Genomic DNA, 17,799 nt, shown 5'->3' with positions numbered 1-17,799 from the left:
TGCTAGGTCTTGTACTAAATGTAAGTATGGGAGTGGTGGTCCTGTTTGTCCATGATCATTAGGGAGGCATCAGAGACAGCCTGCTTTGCTAGGTACAGTGTGCAGTTAAACATGCAGTTCTTGGGTGTGACTTTTACATGATGATTTTATTTATTTTTTTGTAACCTTTGGCTGAGAGTACATAACACACTATAGGAGAAGACCACAGTCTAAGAATATTTATTTATTTGTAATACCAATGTAGTCCCTTTTTTTGCAACAGTTTGTCGGAGCTATTATGTTAGTACCATAATGTTATGCTTAATTATAAAACATATACTTGCATATAGTTGTTTCAATAGGACATCATAATGTCAAACACAATTACAAAGAACAGTACAAGAAATCCAAGGAAAATCATTTCACATAACAAATATGTATATACCTCATATTGTACCTAAGAACATAAAAATGCAGCCTGTATGGCACAAAATGTAAATAATTAATTAAAAAATTTTTTTTATGGCTATGCAGGAATCATCCTTACATCCATTATCCAACCTGCTATATCCTAACTACAGGGTCACGACGGTCTGCAAGAGCCAATCCCAGCCAACACAGGGCGCAAGGCAGGAAACAAACCCCGGGCAGGGCGCGCACACACACACACACCAAGCACACAGTAGGGACAATTTAGAATCGCCAATGCACCTAACCTGCATGTCTTTGGACTGTGGGAGGAAACTGGAGCACCCAGAAGAAACCCACACAGACACGGGGAGAACATGCAAACTCCACACTGGAAGGACCCGGGAAGCAAACCTGGGTCTCCTAACTGCGAGGCAGCAGCACTACCCACTGCGCAACGATGCCACCCCTGCAGGAATCACGTCTTGGAAAATATTTTTAACAAATACCTATGTAGTGGATTCATCTAAATAGTTATATGTAAATCACATATCCAGTGTTAGCCTCCCTCTCTCTGTATGTCTTTTTTGGGAAAGTCATAGATGCATTGCATTACCACAGGAGTTACAGACAACTTTCTAATGATCAGGGTCTCCAATCATTATATCTGGTGGAAGAGTCCACTATAGGTTTACCAGTAAACTCCCGATTCTGTAAAGAATTGCAAATCCAAGAATGGCAATCACTTTCTGTTCCCTCTGATCTTTGGAGGGATGAAAAATGATGGAGCGTCCTGGAAAAATTTTCATTTAATTAAATAAATATATTTGTACTAAAATTAACCAATTTATTTAAAGTAAAATTGAAATGTAATTGTTATATAATTTAAGTCCAAAATGTTTTTGAGTTGCTGCACTTATAAGTAAAAAAAATATCGGAGTGCAAAGGTTTAAATGAAGTAAATTGGAAACAAAAAATTCATAAAATGGTAAATTCAAAATAGTCAAAAATTTCTTTATAAACAACATTTTTGGTAAAGATGGTTTCCTGTCGTTGAATTAGCTCTCCCTGGTATGGAGTAGTTAAAACCTTCACTTTAACGTCACAGGAACGCCAAACTCTTGAAAAGGCAACATAAAGTTGTCCATGTCCAAATACAATCTCAGACAGGTAAATGCCTACTTTGTCCATGGTTTGTCCTTGGGATTTGTTCATCGTCATGGCAAATGCAGCGTTAATGGGAAATTGGCGTCGTTTAAGTTTAAAAGGTAATTCCAGGTCAGAACTTGTAAGGTCAATTCTGGGAATCAAAACAGTATTGCTAGTATGGGATCCCGTAAGCACTTGTGCCTCAATAATATTTTCTCTCATGCTGTTCACGACCAACCGTGTACCGTTGCATAAACCTTGTTTAGTATTAAGGTTTCTTAATAGCATGACTATCGTCCCTACTTTAACGTTAAGATTGTGTTGTGGTAATCCGGCTGGGTTAATAGTGTTTAAATATTCTAATGGGAAATTAAGATGATCAGTTTCGTCTTCAGAATCAACACTGTCAGTACTTAGAAAGACGCGGCTTTCTCCAGGAAGCAATGCAATCACTTGGTTATTTATCTGGTCAACGTCAACATTCTTTGGACATAATATAGCCTGGTGCGTCAAAAGTGGTATCTGGTCTAATGATATTGCTTCACCAAAAACCTCTGTTACCAAGTAGTCGCAAATAAAGGCGTGAGGGATTTGAATAATATCTGGGTGAAGTTCAAACACATTGGTAAGGTTTCCATTTCCTAGTTGCAACAACCAATTGGTATATTCTAGATCTGTACACCGCATGTTCCCTACCAAGCTTAGTTTCTCAAAATAATGCCAATTTTCTGCGTATTTCAAACTGGACTGAAGAATAGCTGAACGCATGGCGTGCGGAACAACAGCCAAGCACTGTCGAAAATCTCCTCCTAATAAAAGTACTTTTCCTCCAAACGGAATATTATTATCCATTAACGCTCTGAGAAGTTTATCAGTGGTATTGAGTAAATGACTGGATGCCATTGTACATTCGTCTAAAATCAATAGTTTTGCCAGACGGATCTCATTTGCACTGTCACTATGCATTTTCATAATTGAAACCGATGTTTCCGTGATTGGAACTGGAAGTGACATGTCAGACCATTTATCAACAAATTAGCTGCTACACCGGTTGTAGCTGACGCGAAAAGGTGTGTGTGTTCGGGCGGCAGTTTTATTGTGCATGTCTTGCTTCTGGCGTCTGCAATCCTTGCATATATACAAACATTACTAAACGAAGGTTGTATATGCAGAGGTGTATACTTCTTGTGACCTGAAGTTTAGTTTACAAGTTGTGTTGTGTTGTTTGGGCACCACCTACTGACTCTGGGAAGCCACTGGGTTTGACTCTGGGGCGCTGAGGCGCAGTGCGCGTGCGCTTGCGGTGCTTCTGGCCTCTGGCATCCATGCATATATTCAACCTTCGTTTAGTAATATAGATTATATAACTGCATTAAGTAAGTGAGGGAGTCCCTTGCAACAAATTTGTATCAAACAAATATAAGTTTGGCATTACATTTTGGTATATGAAAAAAATCATGCTAAATAAACATCCACAAAAATATGGAAGCAATTGTAAATACTTCCCCAAAAACTCACCTTGTACGTTTTTTTCCAGAGAAGTGGCTGTACAGCCCAGCCTGGTAGGTACTAATGATGTTGGATGATGGGAGTACATGTTGTGTTTTGTCAGACCACTTGCAGCACTTGAGCACAAAAATCTATTTTTGCTGTTGTGGGTAAGGAGTGCCTTGGTAGGGCATACATACAGTATATGAAGCTCCCCAGTTCTGAACAGAGGGCTTCTCACTTTTGTCGGTTAATTTCCTTATATGTGATAGACTATAAGATAGTATAAATAAAAATGACTACCATTAAAATCTGTCCTGCCCTCAAATTAAGAGAACTAATGCTTTATTTTCACAATTAAAATCTATAAAATGAATCCATTCTACTTTAAGAAATAATCATGAAGAATATAAACATTTAGAATAAACATTTCCTTTAATCAAGCTTTATTTTCTGTAGTGGCTTTTACAGAACACTGGTACAAAGAACACAACAGTATAATTCAGATTAATAAGACAAAAGGTGCAATGCAAGATAATTTGATTATTATACATTTTCAAAAAAGGGAAATAAGTAATAGAAATGAGGGGAACTTAAAGTCAACTGAATACATTGGGATTATTTGAAAATTTGAGTTAACAGCAATGGAGAGGAAGCTGTTGTAAAAATGAACAGATAGACAGACACAGGTTTTTAAATTCTGATTACAGATTTAAGTTATTCCAGTAATACACATAGAACAGGGGTTTTATTGTTATATTGCATTTTCCAGCATTAAAAGGAGATGTATATGTGTGTTGTTTTTTATTGATATTTCTTTTTGAAAATCCAAGACATTCGATTTTTACAATGCAGAATATGTTTTAAATCTTTTTTTGTTACAAAGTACAGGGATCAGCCATGTTCATTCATATTTACTGAGACATGACTCCCTCATCCTGGTTGTCATCGTCTAATGAATAATCTGGAAGGGCAGCCATAGCATTGCCATTATTGTTTTTTATCCATACATTAAGGCACACTTTTGAAGAACCCTAGTACATTGCAATATGTCAGGTCCATTTTGAAATTTTTGCACAATGTTAGCATGTTACATCCACTTTTGCTGTAACTTACCCACCCATTTTGTGACTTCATTTATTTCAATATAAAGCCATGAGGGGCTGGACCCTTTACTGGCTGCTTTGTTTGCAAGTCAAGAAGCAATTTTACATAGAGCCCCAGTCCATTGCAGTCCTTACAAAATCACTAATACAAGACTAATTTAGAGTTTGCAGCAAATCTACATACCTTTGACACATGTGAGAAAGCCTAGGTGAACATGGGAGATAATGTGCATACTCCATTTAGACAGTGGCAAGATCAGGATTTGAAACTAAGCAGGAACGCTAACCACTGTGCCACCATACCACCCTTTGAAAAATTATACAAAGCAGATCCTTTAAAAATATGTTACACCATGCCATGGTGGAATATTAAATTTGGATTGATTCTTTCAATTTTATGTTTGGTCCATTGTAATGTGATGTTTCTATTATTACAACATTTGACATCTACGCATATAACAGGTTCACTGCCCAAAACAGTACTTTGCTAGTGCACTATGCCTTTTGTGCTAATGACTGTTTCATTACAACTCACCTCCTGGGCAGTATTATAGTAGGGTATTTATAGGATGGGTAATTTTTGTTCATGTATTGGATGACTCAGTGGCATAGTGAGTATTGCTGCTGTTTCACAACTCCAGCATTTTGGGTTCAATTCCCACACCTAATTGCTAATTTTGTGTGTTTTCCTCCTACCTCTCTATGTGTCAGAGTCGGCCCCATTGAGGACTGGTGTCCTGTCCAGGACTGCTTCTTGCTCTGTGGCTAAACTGCTGAAATAGACTCTTCAATCCTGATTGAAATTAAGCAGAGCTAAGAATGTTATATTATTTTACATAGTTTGTATCACCTGTGACACAGGGATGAATAATATTCAGTGGTTAATACAGAGCACAGTAGGTCATTTTCCTTTGGGATATTATGATTTTATGAATCTCTACAACTTACATAAGAGAATATCCATCTAAATCATCTTATTAGAATTATAAAGCTATAAAGGAAATTCATTTGGATTGCAGTGCACTAAAATGGATATGTGTGGCTAATATGTCTTCACTGAAACATAGAAATATTTCAAAATAAACTTCTTTGGTAAAAATAACATTGTGTTTTGTGTATAACCTGGTATGCTTCTCCCAACAGCTTTTATCTGACAAGTATATATGACCACTCTATATTTGAAGCCTTCAGCAAGGTTGTACAAAAGCTTATTCCTCAGCTTCCAACTTTGGAGAACTTACTTAACATCTTTATATCTGTGAGTATCTTTTGCACCAGGTTATAATTAAAGCATCATAAAGAGATTTATTTATTTTTCATCATGTTGGCTGGCAAAAATGTTAGCCATCAGAGAGGCATATTATTTGATAATTTGATAATAAATTCTTTGATGATTATTCATATTAAACAGCTGTGATATCTTTGATTTTGCTATAAAACTGAATGTAAATTTAATAAATGTTATTCAGAGGCATCTAGCATTTATGTTGATAGACTGAAGCTGGAAAAGGAGATCTTATTAGTACCTGTGTAGTCAGAATAGCCATAAGCAGCTTCATGGCATCAGATTACATCTATGAAAAGACCATAGAACATGCTGCAGTGTCAAAGTCATGGTCACCATGTACAGGGTGGTCAATTTCAAAATGTGGAAAGTTGAAATCTGGGATTAAAATAGTGTATATACAGCATGCTATATGTTCATATATTTCTCTGTATAGTATTCTATGACTTGTGTCTTGGTTTTCTTTCAACATTATGTTTTGTGTTTCTGTTACCCATCTTTTATACATATTTAAATTTGTAATTATTGTGTAGTTAGCTGAGCTGTTAAATGGAAACACGCTTAACAAGAATAAAGTTAATTGTGTTTAATTGGAGGACTGTGTTTCTTCAGCTGATAAGAATATTATGATACAAAAACTTCAGGAAACAAAATGCTACAACAAAGACTTTAAAAAAAGGAACTGATCACAGGGGAGCTGATCATTGTCACTGAGCAGTGAATATCATGTGCCTTGCTTTCTGAGGGTATAAGTACACACAAACTATTTCTGCAACCTCCATCAGAATCTCTTGGTGTTAGAAACAAACATTGTGGGCTTTATTGTTTGGTTGATTGGAGCTACATTTACACAAGTCCGTTTTTGAAAGGCATTGTGAGGGATATTCAATGTTTCTAAATACTTTTGCAATGTCATTTACTCACTGTGCTCTGTAATGACAGTAAAAATGGAAAGTTTTACACTGCACATTGACAATAGGGGCGACACAGTAGCAACACTACTGACTTGTGTGATTGTGTGTGTTTTCACCCTGTCAAAGACCGGCGCCCTGGCCAGGGTTTGTTCCTGGCTTGCGCCCTGTGCTAGCTTCGGCAAGCTGTGACCCTGGTTTAGATTAAATGGGTTAGAAAATAACATAACATGATATTGACTTTGGACGGCACGGTGGCACAGTGGTAGCACTGCTGCCTCGCAGTAAGGAGACCTGAGTTCGCTTCCCGGGTCCTCCCTGCATTGAGTTTGCATGTTCTCCCCGTGTCTGTGTGGGTTTCCTCCGGGCGCTTCGGTTTCCTCCCTCAGTCCAAAGACATGCAGGTTAGGTGCATTGGCGATTCTAAATTGTCCCTTATGGGTGCTTGGTGTGTATGTGTGTGTGTGTTGCTGGCTGGGATTGCCTCAAGCAGACTCCGTGACCCTGTGTTAGGATATAGCGGGTTGAATAATGGATGGATGGATGGATATTGACTTTGTTTTTCAGTAGTATGGAGACCTCTGCAGACACTCCTTGATTAAACTGTTTTCTTGCATTCCAAGCACACACCAGGGACAATTTTGCCGCCCGCTAGTGGATTACTTTATAAAAAAGACATACGTTATTGCAGATTTGGTAACCTTAGTCCTAAACAGAATGCTTCTGAGCAAAATGGAGGAGTCACCTGCTAAGAAAACAGGATAAAAGAAGACGGAATAACAGATTATAAATCAGAAATATGGAATTTGTAAAAAAAAAAAAAAAAAAAAATTCAAAACATAGATTTAAATGTCCTGAGAATGATAAAGAAACATAGCAAAGTGGAGATGATACGTCTGGTGAATGATAAATGAAATCTGACTGATTTGACAGCTAGCACTTTTGTAGGATAGTTGAGTAGTGCATGCTTCCAAGACACCCATGTATTGATATCTCAGTATATGGGTATATTGCAAGGGATGTAGAGATGATACACAGAGATTTATAAGAGGATTTACACAGCAGGAAATACACAGCACAGACAGAGCCCCTGCTGCAAGGGGAGGGGGACAGAGATAACAGAAAGTGTGTAGGAAGCTTAGTCTCTGTGTCTGTGCTGTTGGTTCTCAGAGAAGGGCACAGCTCAAAGTAAAGCCCTGGTGCTGTTTACATGCTTTACAGACAAAAAACGTGTGTAAATGCCTTTTGTTATGTATGTGGTAATCATACCACCATTATTTCACCCTATACGATGTATAATATGCAATTATATATGTAAGCAGATATGTTTAATATTTCACAGACATTTCAAATGCATTTGGCTAAGATTAATTTAATTTAGAAGTGGGAGAAGCAATATCTATTCTATCCAACTGGTGGCAGGCATGTATAAAATGTAATAAAAGTACTGCATTATTAATAGACCTAAAATGAAAGCATCTGCTTTTACAGCTAGAGTAAGTGGTTACAAGTAAGTTAAATTCCATACAATAATTCTGTACTGATAATATGCTTTGTTAGAACTTAAAGCAAATATTCCCCATTAGAAACTTATTATTAGCTACATCTATCCTGTACTGCATAAGCAACCCTTAAACATGTTTTATTTTTTTGCTTATATGTACGGCATATGGTTTAGGAATCCTCCTAGAGAGAGTTATTATGGATCATGTAGTGCAGGTTCAATTTATTTTTCTATTATTTGTTCTGACACTTTATTTATTTTTCTGACATCATTAAATTTGAACTCCATCAAAATAGCAAGACTCTTAAGAATGAAACTTAGCAGAAGAATAAAATGTGTGCCAGGACACCAAATGTAATATATTGTTTTTTTTCCCCATTTCAGTCATGTTAGAGTTTCATCTCTAAGAGGTCTGATGTAAATCCTTAGTTTGCAACTTCACCGCTTGTCAGTTTCTATATTGTTCTTATGAATAAGAGATGTGTCCTTTGTTCTCATTGATTAAGCTCTGTTTGCAAAAGCAGCCGCTGTGCAATAGTGCGTGAAACCTCAGTGGTTTGCAATTTTACATTAGGCAAGTTGTAGTTGACTGCCAGATAGGCAACTGTAGACACTATGAGACATACTTTTCTTATCCACATCCTTAATTCCATTTTGTGTTCATGTATTGCTTGTAACTCTTCTCTAATGTGGTTTATTTATTTTGGGTACTTTGGCCTGCAAGTATTTTTCAAGGGTGCTAAAAACCAAATCCAAAATCACCCATACCTAATAGTTTGTACCCAAACTTGAATTGGCCCAAGTATGTCAGTGGGTTTGTGTGTGTATTCACCTTATGGTGGACCGGCACAGTGTCTAGGTGTTGTTCCTTCCTTGCACCCAAAGACTGCTGAGATAGGCTCCAGCTGCCCTGTGCCCTTGCCCTGGATTAGTGGGGTTGTAGGTGGATTAATGGATATACAGCCAACATGCAACATATCACCATTCTTTGGAGCCATGATAAACTTTGTTATAAAATGCAAAACAAAAAAACAAAATCATCTTTCCTTGTATTCTGTTATGGTCCCAGTTCATGATGCCTTATGGAGAAAAACTACTGGATGTAATTAGATGAAAATACAAGAAAAAAAGCTAATCAAAGTATTTGAGTATAGAGTATGACAGCCATGTATGTCACATCCAGTCATATTGCTTGTCATTAATTGCTTGTTGATTTTTCACATATGTGTTTAGCATGAATTTAGTGTAGCCACTTACAAAACAATAAAGAGCAGAATACAGTGAAATTACAAAGTACCTAAATTAAGTATCCCTTGAAAGGGTGTCTGATTGTTACGACGTTGCCATTGCATGTTCACCATCAAGGTTGCATATTTAGTAACATACTATTAACACCTCATTGGGGTGTTTCTTCTGGACATTACTTCATGTAAGCACATCTCCAAAGATGTCATCTTTACACTAAAGGTTATGCCATAGCTGCTGTTGAGTTAATAGTTTCCAAAGCTGATGCATCATTAACCTGAGGACAGATAATAGTATTGTTATGCTCCTCTGGTGTCAACAGGCAGTTGCTATTTTTCTGTCCTGCATCTAACAGAGAGGCAGCGCAGTGACAATCTGTGAGGTCTAATGTAGAGGTCTAGATCATGCTTCAGGTTTTATGTAAGCCGTACAACAACCTTGGTTTACCAGCTGTCTGATGTAGGCGTTTGGAGAGTTAATGTCATCTGCCTACCACTAGGTAGGGGCTGGGTTTTGGTCAGCAGAGAAGTAGTTAGTGGCTGAGGAGAATGATTTACGCATTGCAACAAGACTGTAATGCTTGGTACTCACAATTCAACAAAATCCTCTGCTAGTGACTTGAGTTTTGTGATGTTGTAACATCCCTTACAAAGCTAGACCAGGTCCTGACACAACCTTGCTGCATAGCGCAAACAAACATCACACACAAAAGAAACAAGACAATATCAAACCTTGTCAAAAACAAATATAAAAGCATCACAATGACAGTGTCTGCTGATACAGATAAAAAAAATCAGGAAAAAGCTAAAAACTGACCTAAAACCATTCTGTCACTGACTACCACAACATAACATGCCATAGAAAACATATCAAGCACAACAGAGAAAATGAACACAAACACTCAAGCAGACTGATTCCAATGATCATTACAGTAACATTACAGCAGCATGAAAATTAAAAGAATATCCTCATGTCTCATTATGAATTTCGCCCTTTAATACAGTTGTCTGCTATTAATATGCTTGCTGAAGTAAGGAAACAGCCTCATTACCTTTTGGTTTATTTTACTGTATATGGATGCAGGTGCTTTCATTACTGTGTATACAGATACACATCTCATCTTATCTTTTCAAACCGCTTTTCCTCATGAAGGTCTCAGCAACAGAAATTCAAAACTGAATTAACCATAATATTTAAATCATTTAAAGCTGTGTTGATTAATGTTTGATTATTGTGTTAGTATACTGTTAGTCACGTAGATTTGATCTATTGATCACTGGAGGAAACTGTGTAAGATTATTCTAAATGAATTAATTTACAGAAAAAGAGATGCATAGAAAATGAATTACACTGTTGAAAAACACAGAAAAAATGTTGCCAAATAAAGATAAATGTTCAAAAGAAATATTGAACAACAAGCTACTGTACATCAGTATCAGTCTTGGTTATATTATTTGATTGAATGACCCTTTTTAGTGAGAACAGGAGTTTGGAAGAGTGTGAGGGAGCAAGAGCAGCACACAGGAAGATTAAAGTATTTGGGTTTACGTTTTTGTTTTTTTGCTGCAGCAGGGGCCATGGTCACATAAAAGAGGGTGAGAAGCCAGGAGAGTAGATTCGAGTAAGTAAACAAGTTTGTTTCTAAAAAGCAGAAATTCAGGTACACATGTTCGGCCAAAAATAAGAAAAAAATATGCAAGGCTATATCCAGATGCAAGCAAATAATTTAGAAAGACAATAAAGAGGAAATAAGGCAGAGCCATAACAAAAATATTTATTTCATTTTTGCACATTTTCATACAAACAGTATTAGTCCTAGAAATTATAATTTAAAAAGTAAACAAAAAGTAAAAATAGAAAAATCACTAACAGAGATGAAGTTAAATTAATTTGTAACATAATTTAGGTAGTTTATGAGTCTCTAATGGCTATAATTGGAAAAGTCAGCTTCTGATTTGACAAATACATCCTTTGTTTAAATGGACAGGGAGGAGAGGAAAAGTAAAATTCCAGCCACGTTGAATGCTGGAAAACACAAACTTCCAGGGATTCGAAGCTCAAAAGACCAGCCAGCTCCACCTGGGTACTCTGCAGCCAATAATATGTACACATGTGTAACATTCTACAAGATTTATTTCTGCAGGTCTCATCTCGTTTAGCATTAAAGGTAACTGCAGAGTACTAAGTTGGAGATGGCTACCCAAAATAATGAGGTACTTGCCAAAGGCATAAAATGAAACTGTCCAGATCTTTATTTTTCCTAAGCTGTCTTCTTGTGCTGCTGAAATCTACTTGGTATTCTGTCTTCAATCCTGCTTCACATTTTTCCCATTTGTTTGCCCAATACATCTTTTTCCTACATATTTGCTTTCCTATTGTAATTATTTTAAATATGGTATCTTACTTCATCTTAGGTTGCTCGGCTAAATTCTCCACCTCTACTCAGTCCTGTTGACCCTCATTCTACGGTTAGACACCATTCCAAGCTATGCAGAAGGAAATTCAGCAAGTGGGTTTTGAGGTTTATATCACAGAGCAGTAACTTTTGGCCTTTCAAAGGAGAGTGAACTAGATCTCTTAGATGTAAATATATACTAGTAACATAATATTTTAAAGGGCGGCACGGTGGCGCAGTGGGTAGCGCTGCTGCCTCGCAGTTGGGAAACCTGGAGACCCGGGTTCGCTTCCCGGGTCCTCCCTGCGTGGAGTTTGCATGTTCTCCCCGTGTCTGCGTGGGTTTCCTCCGGGCGCTCCGGTTTCCTCCCACGGTCCAAAGACATGCAGGTTAGGTGGATTGGCGATTCTAAATTGGCCCTAGTGTGTGCTTGGTGTGTGGCTGTGTTTGTGTGTGTCCTGCGGTGGGTTGGTGCCCTGCCCAGGATTGGTTCCCTGCCTTGTGCCCTGTGTTGGCTGGGATTGGCTCCAGCAGACCCCCGTGACCCTGTGTTCGGATTCAGCGGGTTGGAAAATGGATGGATGGATGGATAATATTTTAAATCCACTAAATTGTACTTGGGGTGGGGGGAGGCTGGACCTATCCAAGCAGTACTGGGCCTAAGGCAGGAATCAACCCTGAACACATTTCTGGTAAATTGCATGGCCCAACCACTCACACTCATATCGAGCTCATGAACCTAACCTGCATGAAAAAGGAGTAAAATTATGTACAATCAGGGAGGAGGAACAAACTCCACAAAGACAGCGGCTGGTTGTGTGATCCCAGATACCCATGAAGCATCTGTATACAGATGTGATCAACCCTAATGAAGGCATTGTCCAACAACTAAAGCATCACTGGTCAAAGCATGGATATTATTTGGAAAAGAGCTCTTCCATTTACTTTCTTCTTAAAATTTGACTTTTTATTTTAAATAGTGTTGGCACCCTGCCCGGGATTGGTTCCCTGCCTTGTGCCCTATGTTGGCTGGGATTGGCTCCAGCAGACCCCCGTGACCCTGTGTTCGGATTCAGCGGGTTGGAAAATGGATGGATGGATGGATAAATAAAAATGTTCACTTTAGTACACTAAAATGGAGCATAGGTGGGAACTCACAGTTTAATCACAGTTTATTTTGTGCAAAGTAAAATGAGACTAATATATTGTACACATAGCCTAAATTCTGTAGGCGTAACACTATCAAACATAAGCTTTTCTGATAATACAGAGATTAAATCTAAGCAAATGTAATTTGGTTATTTTCCCCTCAGTTTCCAGCATACACAGTTAGTAAAATAGAAAAGTGGAAAGGATTGCTTACCTATACTTGACACCAGATGATAGAGCACAAAATTTGAGTTGCTTGTGGAAAAATCATGAGAGCAGCATGAAATTAGATCTTCAAAAACCTCTATTAGCAACACTCCATTTGAGAAACAATACTGTACATTTAGCCATCCCCTGGCTAAAATCAGCTTCCAGGATCAGCTCAGCAATTATAAATAACCAACAAAAATGTATTGGGTATTTATTTAGTTGTTCATTAAGAAACTGTTTCATTAACATTACTATGTATCCACAAAGAAATGTAAAATTAGTTGACAATGTCTAAAATTAATATGTCAGACATTACTCTTTTTTTAAATTTCTACACCCTGGAAGCAATTTCATTCTCAGTGTATATTGATTTTTTTTTCAAGGATTTTACTGATATTGTTTATAATTTTACACTTGAATTACATATATATAAATGCAGGTCAGTTCAAATTTTAGCAACTAGAACTAACTGCACTTAGACGCATAATGACCTATTTTCAAAATAAAAAAACACTGAAGCACCTAAATGGATTAAAAATATGCAATGTTAAAAAAGAATGTATTATGTACTAAAAAAATCTAAATTTGATTACAGTTATATAAATGTATCACTTAACTAAAATTGTTTTTTTTAATAACCAGCAAGAGATGCTTGTTGAAGGGAGTATTGTTTTGCTTTGCATTTGAGGAAAAATGTATTAATGTAGGCATTAAAATATGGAGAATTATACATTTACTGTGCGGTTGATTTGTGTGTGTGCATATACTGTATATAATCTCAATGGGAAAAAAATCATGCTGGATATCTATACTGTTATGGGCTGGGTAATGTGTTAGGAACTAAAGGATGCCATATCGTTTGATGGAAATGAAAATTATCAACTTACAGAGGGCTCAATTCAAAGACACCCCGAAAATCAAAGTGAAAAAATGATGTGGCAGGCTAGTCCATTTTGCTGAAATTTCATTGCAGCAACTCAAAATCATACTCAGTAGTTTGTATGGCCCCCACGGGCTTGTATGCATGCCTGACAACATCGGGGCCTGCTCCTAATGAGACAATGGATGGTGTCCTGGTTGATCTCCTTACAGATCTGGACCAGGGCATCACCAAAGCCCCTGGATAGTCTGAGATGCAACCTGGCGGGACTGAAACATAATGTCCCAGAGATGTTCTATTGGATTTAAGCCAGGCGAGCATGGGAGCCAGTCAGTGGTATCAATTCTTTCTTCCTCCAGGAAATTCCTGCATACTCTCGCCACAGGAGGTGGGGCATTGTTGTGCACCAGGAGGAACCCTGGACCCACTGCACCAGCATAGGGTCTGACAATGGGTCCAAGGATTTTATCCAGATACCTAATGGCGGTCAAGATGCCATTGTCTAGCCTGTAAAGGTCTGTGCGTCCCTCCATGGACATGCTGAACAATGTTACAGGCAGCATAATGTTCTCCACGGCTTCTCCAGACCCTTTCACGTCTGTCACATGTGCTCAGGGTGAACCTGCTCTCATCTGTGAAAAGCACAGGGTTCCAGTGGTAGACCTGCCAGTTCTGGTATTTTGGGGCAAATGCCAATCAAGCTCCACAGTGCCGGGCAGTGAGCACATGGCCCACTAGAGGATGTTGGACCCTCAGACCCTCATGAAGTCTGTTTTTAATTGTTTAGTCAGAGACATTCACACCAGTAGCCTGCTGGAGGTCATTTTGTAGGGTTCTGGCCGTGCTCATCCTGTTCCTCCTTGCCCAAAGGAGAAGATACCGGTCCTGATGATGGGTTAATGACCTTCTACGGCCCTGTCCAGCTCTACTAGAGTAACTGCCTGTCTCCTGGAATCTCCTCCATGCCCTTGAGACTGTGCTGGGAGATACAGCAAACCTTCTGGCAATGGTACATATTGATGTGACATCCTGGAGAAGTTGGACTACCTGTGCAACCTCTGTAGGGTCCAGGTATCGCCTCATGCTACCAGTAGTGACACTGACTGTAGCCAAATGCAAAACTAGTGAAAAAACAGTCAGAAAAGATGAGGAGGGAAAAATGTCAGTGTCCTCCACCTGTTAAACCATTCCTGTTTTGGGGGTCATCTCATTGTTGCCCCTCTAGTGCACCTGTTGTTAATTTCATTAATGCCAAAGTAGCTAAAACTGATTAACAACCCCCTCTGCTACTTAACTGACCAGATCAATATCCCAGAAGTTTCACTGACTTGATGATATACTCTGATTAAAAAGTGTTCCTTTAATTTTTTGAGCAGTATTTATATATATATATATATATATATATATACACACTAGTCATATAGCCCGTTACAATAACGGGCGCTAGAACAGTAGTGCATAAACATTAGTAGGAACAGTCTATATTAAATGGCAAGGGACTTTGACCTCATTCTTTTTGTCGGTCGTATTTTTCTTTCTTTCAGCCTTTCTTTTGTTGATGTTTACTTGCTGAGCTGACCGTTCTTCGTGGGCTGCCGCCGTGTATTGTGTGTCTTTAATTTTCTGTGACAGTAATACTGTCTTGTACGGCTGTATTCAGTAAGGGCGCGTAGATAATTTAGTTCAAATGGCTCTGGAATATGTGAGGAGCAACAGGTGCAGATCTTTATTTACGCGCGCCTTTATTCGCTGTGCCCAATTGAGGTCATCCTTTTGAGGCTCTCCTTTTTGTGCGCGCCCTTATTGAAGGATGCCTGTGCGTGCCCTTATTGAAGGATACCGTCTTGTACGTCCGCTGGCTTGTACGTCCGTAATATACCTTTAATTTTCTCTGGCGGTAATACAGGCGTGCACATCGGTAATATGCCTTTAATCTCCTCTGACAGTAATACTGGCTTGTATGTGGCTGTAATGTGCGTCACTGTATTGTGTACCTTTAATTTCCTCTCACAGTAATACTGGTTTGTATTTCCGTAAAACGCCTCTAACTTTCTCTGACAGTAATATCGCGCATCGCACCGTGCCCTGCGCGTGCGCACTTCACCAGAAGACACCCACACACGGACACCTGGACGCACATAGGGATTTTATATATATAGATAGATATATACAGTAATCCCTCGCTACTTCGCGGTTCACTTTTCGCGGATTCACGACTTCGTGGGTTTTTAAATACAAGTGATTGCCCGCCTATCGCGGAAGTTATGTTCCAGACCCATCAGCAACAGGAGAAAATCCGCGATATAGAAAGACCATATAAAAAAACATTTTTATAGTTTAAGCCTTAAAATACCCATCCCACATGCTTTAAACACATGTAAACTTATAAAACACACTTTGTTAACACATATGATATGTGGATGTCGGGCTAAGGATATGAGTAACATCTCACTATTATAAAACATTTTAACTTCACGCAAGACAAGACAGTGAGACAGGAAAATTGGTGATGTACAGGCTTAAAATTATTGACACGCAGAGCGACAAGCAGCACAAAGCCAGCACAAAGTCCACTTCTCCTTAGCATGCGTTCAGCTCTCACATACCCACACACACACACTCCTCCTTCTGAACGCGCAGAGCTACAAGCAGGCATTTTGGCAGAAGCAGCACAAAGTCCATTTCTGCTCAGCGTGAGTTCAGCTGCCCCCCTTCACAAAGCGAGTGCAGACACATCGACGTCTGATCGCTGCGTGCAGTGTGCAGTGTTGGTCTGAGGTGTTTAAGAATGTAGAAAGTGTTTAAGAGCATAGGAAGTGTTTATAAGAGCGTGGGAAAGGTTAACAAGAGAGTGAGAAAGGTTTATAAGAGTGTGGGAAGGGTTTATAAAGCCTTAAAATATGTATAAATAATAAAATAAATATAGGTCGCTACTTTGCGGATTTTCACCTATCGCGGGGGGCTCTGGAACGTAACCCCCGTGATAGGTGAGGGATTACTGTATATATATATATATATATATATATATATATATATATATATATATATATATCCTTCATTTTCTGCAGAGGGTTATGAAGAGGAAGAGCTAATTCTTGTTTGTAATGGTCCCTGAATAGATGTTCAATCTTTTCAAAGGAAAACTGACCTGTTGCAACTCATATTGGACTGATTAGTGGCTCTAGCCAAACTAGTAACATTTTTGGATTGTAAGAGACATTCCTTAACACAGTTTGTCTTTTTGTAAAATGGAGATGAAAACTACACACAGTACCCTAGTTGAGGCCTAGTGTGTTACATGTCTTAAGCATAACCTAACATCCTATTAGCCATCTTAATCCTTTGTTTCCACTGTCTGGATATACCATAGATAGTGAAGACTACACTCCTACTGTTTTTTCTTCTCATAAGGTATACTTTCAAGTTTTAAACTTCCAATTGTGCATTCAGATCTTGTTACACTTTACATTTACTTACTTGATTTTAGATTATTTACCATTCTACCTGGTGTATCTCATCTGCAAATTTAACCTGCTTCATACATAAATTCTTGTTAGGATCTAAATATTGCATAATAAGTACTTGGTTGTGAGTTAATGTTTACAGTCACACCTTTTACTTTGGACAAATCTGTAATGGTGTTCATGAATCTGAGAATTTTATGTTAACTTTATAAAAACTCTGTTCTGACTGAAATTGATGATCCTAGATGATATTATTTTGTGATGTTTATAGTTACAGCTGAAATTGTGGTCTCATCACTGTCTGTTTGTGTACAGAAGGTTTTTCTCCAGGTACCCTTTATTTTCCCTTTTCAAAAGTGACATTTTTATGTTTTTACTACAGCTCCAGCCACAAACCAGAGTTAGAAACTGAGTCCAGATCATTTTTGTTACGAGTCTGGAAAGTCACAGAGCTGTCATATTCAGTATTAATAGAAGTACAGTATGTCTGTAACAGAAGAAGTATAAATATACTGGCCATGTGGTTTTTGCAATAAAATAAATAAATTAATAAATAAAATGTTCTTTTACAAAATGTGATTTATCACTATTCCAAGTTTGTTTTTCAGTGGTATAAGTATATTTGT

At 38.2% G+C, this 17,799-nt stretch overlaps 1 protein-coding gene across 2 annotated transcripts in view; it reads left to right on the top strand.

Moving 5' to 3' along the window:
• rragd (ras-related GTP binding D) overlaps positions 1-17,799 on the top strand; it is a 212,862-nt gene that overhangs the window by 146,378 nt on the left and 48,685 nt on the right. For both annotated transcript variants that reach the window (XM_051924041.1, XM_028797542.2), the window contains exon 4: positions 5,274-5,388. In XM_051924041.1, coding sequence (XP_051780001.1) covers positions 5,274-5,388 — 115 coding nt within the window. The remainder of the gene's footprint in view (positions 1-5,273; positions 5,389-17,799) is intronic.

This window comes from Erpetoichthys calabaricus, chromosome 3, assembly GCF_900747795.2.
Source record: "Erpetoichthys calabaricus chromosome 3, fErpCal1.3, whole genome shotgun sequence".
Taxonomy (NCBI): Eukaryota; Metazoa; Chordata; class Cladistia; order Polypteriformes; family Polypteridae; genus Erpetoichthys; species Erpetoichthys calabaricus.
Note: the sequence above shows the minus strand (reverse complement) of the source record. Positions and strands in the feature narration are given on the sequence as shown.